We start from the raw sequence: 12,175 nt of genomic DNA, 5'->3' as shown, positions 1-12,175 counted from the left end.
ATAATAAGAATATATAATAAAATACAGAAAGTGATAATAAGAATATATAATATTTGGATTATAAAGAAAAGTATTGTGTTACACTTTAAACATTTATATTTATTTTATATAATAATGTTAAAACTTAAATTTAATTATAAAGAGAAAACAAGTCATTTATATAGTTTATATTAATTTAATATTTTTTACATATAAAAATTTAATGTAAGTTTGAGCTTTTTTTTAATTAAATTATTGTTAAAAAATAATAAATTTCAATCTGGAATGTTAAAATATAAAAAAATTTACAATTTTTTTTATCAAACTCAAATTAACCTGAGTTTAAATAAAAAATTTAATATGTTATAAAATAATATATATATATATTTTAAAAATCAAATTTATGAATTTCTTTTTAATATATATATATATTCAACCCTTTAAAATTTTCTTTTCAGAATTTCCTTTTCACGTCAAATTTTAAATAAAGCCGACTTAAAAATCTCTACGGAAAAGAGCCAGCAAGTCTCCACAGTACAGTAGTGCCAAGTCGGTGGTACTACTCATTGTTTAGTCTCCACAGTACAGTAGTGCCAAGTCGGTGGTACTACTCATTGTTTAGTTGTCAGAAAGATCTATTATTTCTACGCTGTCATTTTCATTAAATTAATAATAAGTAGCATTTCCTTCGTTTTTAGTTAGTGCGAATACGTGCATTTCGGTTTTAGATAGTTCAAGATAACATGTATCAATTTTCAATGACTTTGGGAATGAATACGCAATTTATTTTTTCTTTGTAAAAGAGCTAGAAGAAGATTGTTTTTTTTTTTTCTCCATAAAACTACGCTAGGGTATTATATTATATACATGAATAAATTACAAGCAGAGAAACAAGTTTTCCATGGCCAACTATGGCTCTGTGGTAAGCAGCTGAGAATTTCAAGCTCTAAGCATTGGCTGCCCCAAAACTACCTCAAAAACAGAGTTTAACTTTGACAGTGCCCACGCAGGGGCCGAGACTGAAGCAGAACAACCCACGCAGGGGTGACATTGAGAATTGGCGAACTCCCAGACACAACTGAAAAACTTAGTAACAAACAGAGCATGACCTGTATAAAGATTACTAGACCCACGCTCAAGACTCGAACCAGACAGAGAATTATAGGACATGACCATATGACCGAGACCCAAAATCATCAAAATGAACCTGGCATGTGAATGACTAGAGAAATTAGTCTGCTAGTTCCGTTTCTTCCGGCTCCATCTCCACAATCGGGTATCCCCAGCCCACCAGCTCCTCTTCCGAGTCCTCTCCAGCTTTAGACGTCGACGCATCCTGTGCTTTTGCTTGAATTGGCTCCTTTCCCTTTGCTTCCCCCAGTTGTTCCCCTGCCATATTCTCCATATTTGCAGAAGTAGGAACTCTGCTGTCATCGTGTTCCTCTTCTGCTCTTCTAATAAAGAGAATTGAAATGTGGACATTGAGATTGCCCAGCCTGAAGATGGCTGAGCCATAAGCCGGAAGCACCAGCGGCCTTGGCAATTGCTCAGGCGGGGCATCAGAGTCCAGGAACGAGAATGCCTGCAGATGGGGAATTCCGGCTCTGCGGAAACAATATTGACAACAACAATGGTGATGCGCTTCTGCAGCTGCAGGAGGGCGACCTGGTGCTCCACGACCCCTTCCTCTTCGGCATGGTTGCCTCTCTCTGGTTCTGGCCATGAGGAAGTAGAAAACCGGAGTTTCCGTGGCCCCAAGCCAATTCCTAAACTCCAAAATCGCCAGAGGCCAGAGAGTGTTCCTACACTTAGCTTGCTGAGAATGTCGCTCCCCATACCAGTCCGCCTCCTTAAGTTCCATGGCTTGCTCTTGAACCCCGAGCGCCATGAATGCTCCTTACAGTCACCGTCTACTCGCATTAATGCGAATGAACTCAAGCGTGAAGGCTTCAACATTAAACTCGCCAACCTGCCAGACCTCCTCCCGCGTTCGGTTGACTCGTGGCAGCTAGCGTTGGCCATGTGGCCTCCTCGTGCTAGCTGTACCCTCCTGCTATTCGGATTAGACACCCGCATCCGGGGAAAAGGTAGTGGGCTTGGCCCGGTTTAGACTAACTACTCGCACGACGAGCTACGACCTTGCTCGGGATCGAACACAAGACCAGTCCGTCATGACGAGGCCGACTTTACCACTACGCCGCCTCCACGACCTTAGCTAGAAGAAGATTGTTGTTTTCAGACCAGATTTTTAATAGTTTACAAAAAGTTTATAAGCCCAGAAGCGAATACAACAGTGTTTATTTACAACAAATTTACATGAAAACAATATAACTCAATAGCAAAAATTTGAATACGGATATAAACCATTCTTTCAATCAAAATAAATCCCAAATAACTAATAAACGAAAACATATCACAGTTAAAATTAGCAGCGCCAGGGAACTCTTTAACATTTTTGAAGAAAAGCGGACCAATAAAAAGTAATCCACTGATTTTCATACGGATTTTTATTTCCAAAGGACTGAGTTACATTCATCTGTTTTATATGCCATAGCATTCATCTGTTTTATATGCCATAGAATCAGAATCTGTATAATATGTAATTATATGTGTAGCACTAGGGGTGGGTGGTCTTGGAGGTTGATCCTCCACTGGTGGCTCTGGTGGTGAGAGAAGGTCTCATCTTTACAATCTCATGGTCATCAGCTCCGAGCCTTTTAGCCAATCGGCTTGCCTCAAAGAAACGCCTCACAGAGTCCTCCATGTATTTGTTACCCTCTCTCACATTCATTTTCTTCCCGATCTCCTCTGGATAACTCCTGAGAGTATAATCTCCGTTCAATTGAGCCGCCAGCTGCAGCAGTTCCTCCTGAAACTCGCTTAACTTCGCTTCCTCGTTCGCTCCGCTCTGCCTTATCTTTGGAGGGTCCGGCAGTGTCTCTGCAAGGCCATAAAAAACCAGATCGAAACCACTAAGTTTGGGCAGAAGCCTAATTCGATCAACAATTAGTTATGGTGAGAAGAAGATTTGTTAGGTCCTAGAGAACCTGGGCAGTCTGTTCTTGGGCTGCTGCGCTTCTGTACGACAACTTCGAAAGTTCCAGCCCAGGCGTCTCTCTTGCTCAGGAAATCGGATTGTAAATTGAATAACTTCTTGACTGTTGCAGCAATGGATGAATGCTCAAACTGAGACGATGGATATGGTCCGTTAGCCCCATGTACCACTGCAGCAACAATTTATTTAATATAATACTCAATGTTATGGAAAATAATCGAATTATGGATGAAGGGAAGAAGATAGCGCCAAGAGAGTCGAAACCTGTTCCTTTGTCAATCCATGGCGAAATCATGATAGTGGGGACTCGAACCCCTAACCTGTTGAATTTGAAAAAGAAGGGGTCGGGACCGATAATGTCGTCGGGGCTAGGGACATCCTTCACAGGCGTGGGAACGTGATCGAAGAATCCGCCGTGCTCGTCATAAGTTATAAGGAACAACGTCTCATTCCACTGAGGGCTGGATCTGAGCGTCTCGTACACCTCCTTCACGAATTTCTGGCCCTCGGCTACATCGTGCGAAGGATGGTCGTCGTTGGCGGGGAAGAGCTTGGAATCCATGTAGCGCTGCTCCACAACCACATAATTGGGCAACTTCCCATTCCTGGCATGGTCCTTGAATTGAGCCGAGTAGGAGTGGAAATTGCCAATATACTTGAGTTTTCTGAGATTTCTGTAGAACAGAGTGGCCGGGATGTTCTGGTAATAAATCCCGAACGACAAACCCGACTCGTCTATTGATTCAAAGATGGTTTTCTGCGGGTATCCGTTGGCCAACAGCTTGGGGATATTGCTGGTGGCTCCATGGGAAGTCGCAGAATGAACGTAGAGTCTGTTGGGTTGAGTCGAGGCCGGTACCGAAGCAAACCACCGATCGAATACCGCGAACTCACTTACGAGAGTGTTATATACGGGAACAACCTCGGGTCTGAAGCCATTCATGACAGTCTGAGACATGTTGGGTCCCCCCAAGAAAGTCGCCTGCTGGGCGAATCCGTTCATGGGTGCAGTATCCGCGGAGGTGTTCTCGGAGCCAAAAATCTGGTCTCGTATGGCCTGAAACGAGTGCCCCGGATCCGGATCCACATACTCTGCCTCGTCTTTGAAGAAAAGACTCGCAGAATTGGGATCGGTGGTGGATATGGGATTCGACTCCTGGCCGGTGACCCCATCGATTTGTGGATTCAGCCGCTTTATCCAACCCAACATGTGGTCGAAAGATCGATTCTCCATAACAAGAATGACTATTGTCTTTATGGGGCCGTTAATGCTAGAACTCCCTGCGCAAACAATAGGCAGCACGCAGCACATAATCAAAGCCAATGTAGCGCATCTCGCCATCGATCCCTTGCAGCTCTTGCCTTTCATCTCTTTGTTCAGCTGGAGTCAGGCGCATCGCTTTTTCTGACAGTATTTAATGGACAAAGGGGGAGCAGGTTGAGATGTGAGGAGGAAAGCTGGGTGACGCTAGCAGGCAAGAGGCAATGTGAATGGGACCCGAGCTTGGGACCTGTCAGTTGCGAATGCTGGCCAGGCATGCCTTCGGCACTCAGGGAATCGATCGAACAGTGGGCAAAACCGTGGGTGAATCATGTGCAGATATCGTTTTTTTTTTATCTCAGTGAACCGGCAAAGGCTGCACTTACGATACTATTTTTTATTTTTTTAAATAGATGTATGTTTTAGACATTGGAAGGTGGAGAAAGGTTTGCCAATCACGGGAAAATGAATAAATGCGTAACGTGACGGCCCGGACCACCTGAGCATCGATTGCCGATTTACATTAACACACCTTGCATAAACATCAACCTCAGATTCTCGTAAATATCACATTCCATAATAGTAACTTTAACTTTAATTTCTCGTAAATCTCTAACTTTAATCATAACTTGAAGACGAACGAAACAGATTTGTGGTGTATGAAAGATCGGAAATGACTCATCTTGCAAAATCTTACCGTACGGTCACCACATGTTTTCGATGAAGCGAGTTGATGTCGACAATGGCCATACCTATGCTGTTCAGATTTTTCTGAAGCATTAATTTAACGGTCATTTGAATAATAATCTGCCTGGGATAATTTTAATTATATGTTGGTTTTATTACCAAAATATAAATGAGATAGATTACAACTTAGTATTAAATACTAAGTAATATTAACGAGATTTTTTGCGATGAAATTTTACTTTGAGAATGTGTTATTTTCTACGATATATATTTTATGTTGAACATTTTAAAATTTTACTTTTAGAATTTTGTTTATTTAAAAAAAAAGTATGTATTTTTATATAAATAATTATTTTTAAATATAGTGAAATATATATTTTTATAATCTTAAAACTAAGGGAATTTTATATACCAATTTAGTATCTAAATTGGTATTAATTTAAAAAATAAATTTTTATTTTTAGTTTAAATGAGTTTATTTAATTTAAAAAAATATAAATTCATTAAAGAAATTAAGTTAATTAAATTTTAATTCATTTTAATATAATATGTGTTTTAAATCATATGGAGTAATTCATTTGGGAGTCTTAATATGAAGTGCTAGATAAACTAAGATATACAAGGTTCAAATCCCTCCAATTAACCTATGAACTATGTGTGGGCTATTTATGGTTTCACCTAGAGGTCATTATAGTAGTGGCGATTACAATCGACCCTATGTCATGATAGTATGAGCCTCCCAGCCTTGTGTTGAAATTTCACTTACACCCTATGTCTAGTCTATGGCTAAAATAGCACACATACACACTAAAAGTGTTCAACCCAAAGCACTTTGCACAACGGAAATATAACAACAATGAAATGAATTAAGTACACATATTTAGATGGCCCAAAACTTGTTATATTAGTCCTTCAATAAACAATTATATGACTCTCATACCAGGGATCATAGCCCTCCTTATAGCAACTACTTTAGGGAAAATGATCTCCACAAGTGAAGTCCATCTAACTTGATGTACAATGAGCCTATCCTTTGGCTCTTATTTATAGTTTTCCTTTTAGGGTTTCTTACGCCAAAACACTAGATATTTAGTGTTTTCACTCACTTAACCCTTTAGAATAAACAATTAATTTCTTAGGTCCCAAACCCACGGCTTTAGGTCCAAAAACCCAATTTTGGGTAAATTTCCAAACCAACTAACTTTTGGTGGGTTTCCTTTTCTCGGAAATACCTTCCAAGCTACCCAAAATTCCTACACAAGGTTGGGTCACTGCCAATTCTTCTAGTCACAAAAAAATAAAAGAAAAAAATGCAATATGTGTTTTGTTTTTATGTCTATGTAAAAACATATATTAATTTTGAATGAAATTAGTTTATATTTTTTCCCCTTATTATAGGTTTGGTCAAAATTATTTTATTTTATTTAAAGCATTTTTATTGAAAATTGGTAATCCTTCGCATACTTGTGTCAGTGATACAAACAACATTCTTGGGTTTTAGAGCCTAGCATGTGGAGGAGAGTGAAGATTAACATTCTATGCATCATAGTCATTCTTCACATTGAATTTTTGAAAATCTAGTAGGTTCTTGGACACAATATGTTGGAGGAAAACACATAATTGGTTATATCATTCGTTATGGGTATTGTTCAATGTTTTCTTTAAATGCAAGTTTTGTTCCTTACAATCAATGCTTCTTTAATGATTTTTGTGGAGCGATGGGAATAGGAATTCCGTTACATATTCCAATCATTTTGTTATTTATTGTCATTAGGGCTTGTTGGTCTATGGAAAATATAGTCATTTGTTAGCTCAAACTATGGAAGGAAGTGCACAAACTTTTTAGGGTGGAAGTAACGTCTCAAGTACCGTCGGTTTGTGGGATTATTTACAAGTCTAAATACCCATTTCAATTTATGGTGGTGTATTTAGATCTAACTGAAAATTTTGTTTTCATGGCAAGGTTTGCTTGTGGTTCAGCTAAGGATGCACATATGTACTTAATTCATTAACTTCCCCAAATACAAATACAAGGACTTCAAATAGTTTGTGAGCACCATGTAAGTTAGTGATCCTTTCTAAAGTTAGTTGAATTAGTTGATATGCTACTAGAAAATGCCCTCTTAACATGTGCATCTTTAATTCATTGCATTTATTATATATGCAATGTGTAGTTTTTTTTAAGTATTGAGCATAGAAAAAACAAGCTCTTAATAGAATGGTTGGTTACCTAGTGTCAACCAAGCACTTCACTTAATAATGAGGTGATCTACGTTTTGGTCGATCAACCACTAATTAACATGCAGTGTCAAAATTAGCTCAAATTCAAATGACAAACCTTATCCAAGGATAATATTCAAATATCAATCACTAAGACCAATACCAAATTTTGATTCCTTAAAGTAAAATCTTTTATAAGTAACTAATGTTAATGGTATATTAGAAAATTGATTTCCTAATTGTTTGAAAGATAAATTAAAATGATTAATAATGCTCACTTCCTCATTAGAGCTAAATTCTAAAAGAAAATTGTTATAAAATAACACAATGATGGTAAAATCAAAATATTACAATGTTTTGGTTTAAATGTTCATATGTTTGTAATATATAGTACAGGATTTTTTTTATCAGAAAAGACCCATTACAAGTGATCATTACCTTAAGCTTGGATGTAAACTATTAAAATCAACAAAGTAATGAAACAAAAGAATTACGACAAAAAATTGCGTACTCACAAATTTTTCTTGTGATGTTAAAGACTTATCGAATCTTTTTGTCAATATGCAATGTTATCTAAGTTACGTATGATTCAAGGAATAATTGACTTGTATAATAAAGTCATTAAGAGAGAGATATTTGGTTTAGTCCTATTGTCATGGATGTTGGTTTGGGTTTCATGAAATTTTAAGTAGAGAATATATAAAGGATGTTGTCTTGTGTAAAGATGATGAACTAAGGCCTTAAAACACCTCAAAAGTAGTGTTTATAGTCATTTGACTATTTTTTATATTTATCGTATTTTTATATTTACACCACCACAAAAATTACCAGGATCTTTAAAAGTCTATATTGATTTCAAGGGTTTCATTGTATGAACTAAAGTTTTATTAAAGAATTACATAATTGGTAATGACTCTTTTTATGAATTACTTTCTAATAGCATAAACAAATTCATTGTAAGAATGGCATTATTTTTTCATTTAGAACTTCAATCATTCTTAGAAGCAAATTCATTCGATGAATGTTGTTATTTTTCCATTTAGAACCTTAATATTGTTACAAAGAGAATCTCAAATATTATGGGTTGGAATTTTATGTATAAGTGGTATATGCCTTAGACACTTATTCTACGTATATGTTCTTAAAAGAAATGCATGATTTGACATCATCTCAATATCCATCTAGCCAATGCTAGAAAGTTATGGATTTGGCTCATTTGAAACTAAGTATTATCAATTAATATAAATTTATACACCATCATGTAATATTTTTGGAAATCAAGGACATAAACCACGAGGCCACCATGTATATTTCATTATCTATTTACTTAGTGATTTTCTTTCGTGTTTACTGCCTGTTGTAGCAGCTACAACCATCCTCCAAAATTTCTCCTTAACTTCATTTTGGAGCCTCCCTACCAACCATCCTTAACATCATGTCTTGCACTGCCTAGGAACTTATGCTTTCAGTGGAGTTTCTTTGGCATAACAACTTGTGTTCGCTAGCTTGTTTGTCTTTCACCGCAAGCTGACCTCCCATGACTTGGTCTCAAACTGGTTCTTATGCTGAATTGGAAAAATGCACATCAATCAAGGGAAACGAACCTTTCTCTCCAGAATTTCATAGTGCATCCTGGCAGCCAGCACTGCTCTCCAGAATTGCGCAGAGCACACAAGCTGCCTTCCCCAAGAAAATTGTGCCGAGCAACCCATCACCGGGCTTGATCTCAGAATTTACGCAGTTCTAGCTAGCAGCCTTGGCTTTAGTCCAGAAATTGCGCAGAGCTTGAGGGGTAGCCAGAGCCACTCAGCCCAGAAACTGTGCAGAAGTCATCCCAAGGCTTGCTGACCATTGCATGTGCTCACATGTTGATCAATTCCCTCCAAGACTGTGCAATCTTGCGTTGCATGCATGGGCAATTTTTCTTGAAAAAGAAAAAAAGGAAAAAGGAAAAAACCATACCTAGATTTTAGGGACCTATTTTTAGTTGTTGGGAGTTACATACAAAATCCATTTTAAAAACCTCCCGCCAAGTGTCCTTTTTTCCTAGAATCGTGGCATGCGCTTCATAAGCCTCGATCTTGTCAAAAATATTTATTCGACGCCTCAGATCTCACTCCTCACTTTCGATCTTGGAGCTCTAGCATTCCCAAGGCATTTAGGAACCTTTGGCACACTCAGCATAACTTTTTTCCAGGTAAGTCTGCTTTTCATGTCTTTTGCTGCTTTTCTGTCGCTTTTTACATTTCGATTTGTGTGAATGTTGTTTGCTTGGTTTTATTAAATGGTTGTTGTCGTTTTAATGCATATTAGCTTGTAGAAGTTTTGTTTCAAGTTTTGCATTGCATTTCCTCACTGTCACATGCATGACATTGTTTTTGCATTAACGGACATCGTTGCGGCAACTCACTTCACACACTTCATCATTTTCCCTTTTTACTGAATCCTACACTGACTGTAATCACATGCATGTTCATTCACTCATTTATGCACCATATTTTCACATGCATTCAGTATTTACTATTTTCAGTCGCCCGTCGGCAGGTCTGAGTTGCCTTGCCCGGCTTGCACTGCACATTTTTGGGATGGAAGTCCTCGCCTTTCTGACATGAATTGCATAGAGTTTGCCTCACACTGGCCTCCCAATATGTGCTTTGCATAATTTTGAGAGGTAGTGCCCCAGTTGGCCCCCGGGATTGCGTAGTGCAATTTCCTGGGTTGCAGTCATGTTGACTGAAACTGTGCATTGCGCAGTTCCAGTCCTTAGTAGGACAAGCTAGACTATGCTCTGTGTAGTTTCAGTAGTCAGTGAACTCACTGGCAGCCTAGATTGTGCTCTGCGCAGTTTTAGCAGCTAGTGTCACGCCCCTACACCTGCGGTAGTCTTCCAACCGCTTATAGCGACGTGTGGCACCACCGAACACTTTCTTTTCACCAATACTTATGTTCGTGGACTACGCCTAATTCACTTTCTCCTACTTAGTTTGTGTTTTGCAACCAAGTATTATTATGTGTTTAGCCTTTATACCAATGAACAGCCATACACATTCATGTTCAACAGCATTAACCAAGAGAAATGCACAATAGTATAAAGGGAGGGGCAACTCCCTGCAATATGAGTATGCTCGAATCATTATATTATATAATCTTCATTTTTACAATGTACAGACTAAGTCCTTGGGAAACCCCAAATTTACACTTAGCCAAATTTTCACAACTTCGGCAAACTCGGTTGCCCAGCTCGTCGTCACCTCCGCACGGTCGCCGCACGACTCACCAACCCGTCGTTCACCTTGTCGCATGTCTTCACCGGTTCGCTCTTCGTTTGGTCGCAAACGCCCAAATCGTGTATCCCTGCCCACACGCAGTCCCGCTTGCCAACTCTTGACAAACGCCCAAATCGTGTGCACAGCACGTAGTTCCGCCTGCCCAACTCTACGACCTCCGGTTCCAACCTTCGTTTCACCTTCGTGCACACTTGCACGGTGGGCGGACGCTCACCCGAGTCGTCAAGACACCCACGCCAAGTCGTCGCACAAACACCTCCGCACGATCACCTCGGGCACGCCTTGCCCAACGCATCCACCTCTCACCAAGAGCGCTCTCACCAAGTGCGAACTACCAAAGGGAGCGCATGAGCTATGTGCTCATCTCCCTCAAAACTGCGCACAAGAGACTCTTCCAAGAGCGAAGATAGAAGTGCGAAGTTGGATGATGTTTGAACGCTCTACGCTCAAGCATATATATGAACCTTAGTGCGTGGGTGGGCTGCCCAGCCGACCGCCCATACACCCCTACACACACCCCCGTTCAAGGCTTATTTCAAGTCGGCCTGCCCACCATGGTGTGTCGGTCAACCCCTCATAACAATCCTCCAAACGTGAGTATAAACCATCGCAAACTTTCAAGTGTCGTAATTTCATTGTTCACAGTTTCGTCGCACATAGCTCGCAGGAACGTCGCATTTCCTCCGCACGACCGGTTCGTCGCACCCGCCCGTCGCACTATCGCACGCCCGTCCCACACGCGTGCACAGTCACCCAGCGCCCAACCGCACCGCACCTCCGAGGACCTTACATCCTCCTCCACCTGAAATCGTTGTCGTCCTCGACAACATACCATCCTGGTAGCCATCCACCAAGATCATCCATGATGTCAACTCCTCCACATACTGCAACTATCACTGCATCATATGTAGAACCACTGTCTCCACCATGTCTCACCTCGGCAACCATCTGTCACCAAGATCACCATACCAAGGTATACACCTCATCGGTATGTCATCCATCAGAGATCATCTCAATCCATGATCATCGATCACCCTGTCACAATCTCCACATGCTGCTCCACCATGGAAGGCTGGTCCCTCCATCCAAGCTACATGCCCACTGCAACATCCCGTGTCGACCTCATCATGTGTCATCATGTGAACTGCTGCCATGATACTCCAACACAATGCTAACACATCTCTGTACATGCTATAGCCCCCATGTTTGAACTAGTCGGATGGCCAATCCAACTATCATGCTCAAACCATGAGAATGCACATCCTCATGCCATCATCAGTTGTTTCTCAAAACATCCCGTCACATCCTCAACTCGATCAAGAATCCATGTCCATATAAGTGTAAGCCATGCTCAGGTCCATGAAGTAGCCCTCATCTCATCTGCAACATGCTGTCCAAAGTAGTTGAGTCTCGGCTCAACCCATGCCAAAGTGTTGCCACCAAGGCATCACCATCATTGTAACTCCATCACTCCAAAGTGTCTCATATCGATCATCCACATCAAGTCACTCTTCCAAGCCATGCCCATACATGTACTTTGAAAGTATGCATCCCATACTGCATCAAAGTCTCTGACCTCAGCTCCTTAATGCATCAAATCCTCTAAGTCCACCATGTATGAAGTCCCTAAAAGTCACAACCTCATTTCATCATGAGCTCCATGAGTCATCTCCAACCAACATCTCA

At 40.1% G+C, this 12,175-nt stretch overlaps 1 protein-coding gene across 1 annotated transcript; it reads right to left on the bottom strand.

Annotated features, from left to right (window-relative positions):
* Positions 1–2,453: 2,453 nt before the first annotated feature.
* Positions 2,454–4,681, bottom strand: LOC149192396 (non-specific phospholipase C2-like). The gene is made up of 3 exons (XM_089404578.1): positions 3,299–4,681; positions 3,027–3,203; positions 2,454–2,919 (listed from the first exon to the last, which is right to left on the bottom strand). Exons 1-3 carry the CDS (start codon positions 4,401–4,403, stop codon positions 2,597–2,599), a joined length of 1,605 nt encoding a protein of 534 aa, XP_089260704.1. The 5' UTR covers positions 4,404–4,681; the 3' UTR covers positions 2,454–2,596.
* Positions 4,682–12,175: the final 7,494 nt, after the last annotated feature.

This window comes from Pinus tabuliformis, chromosome 2_2 (assembly GCF_031772625.1).
Source record: "Pinus tabuliformis cultivar Carrire ecotype Pingquan chromosome 2_2, CPIR1, whole genome shotgun sequence".
Lineage (NCBI taxonomy): Eukaryota > Viridiplantae > Streptophyta > Pinopsida > Pinales > Pinaceae > Pinus > Pinus tabuliformis.
The sequence above is the reverse complement of the archived record's forward strand: the minus strand, read 5'-3'. Positions and strand labels throughout refer to the sequence as shown.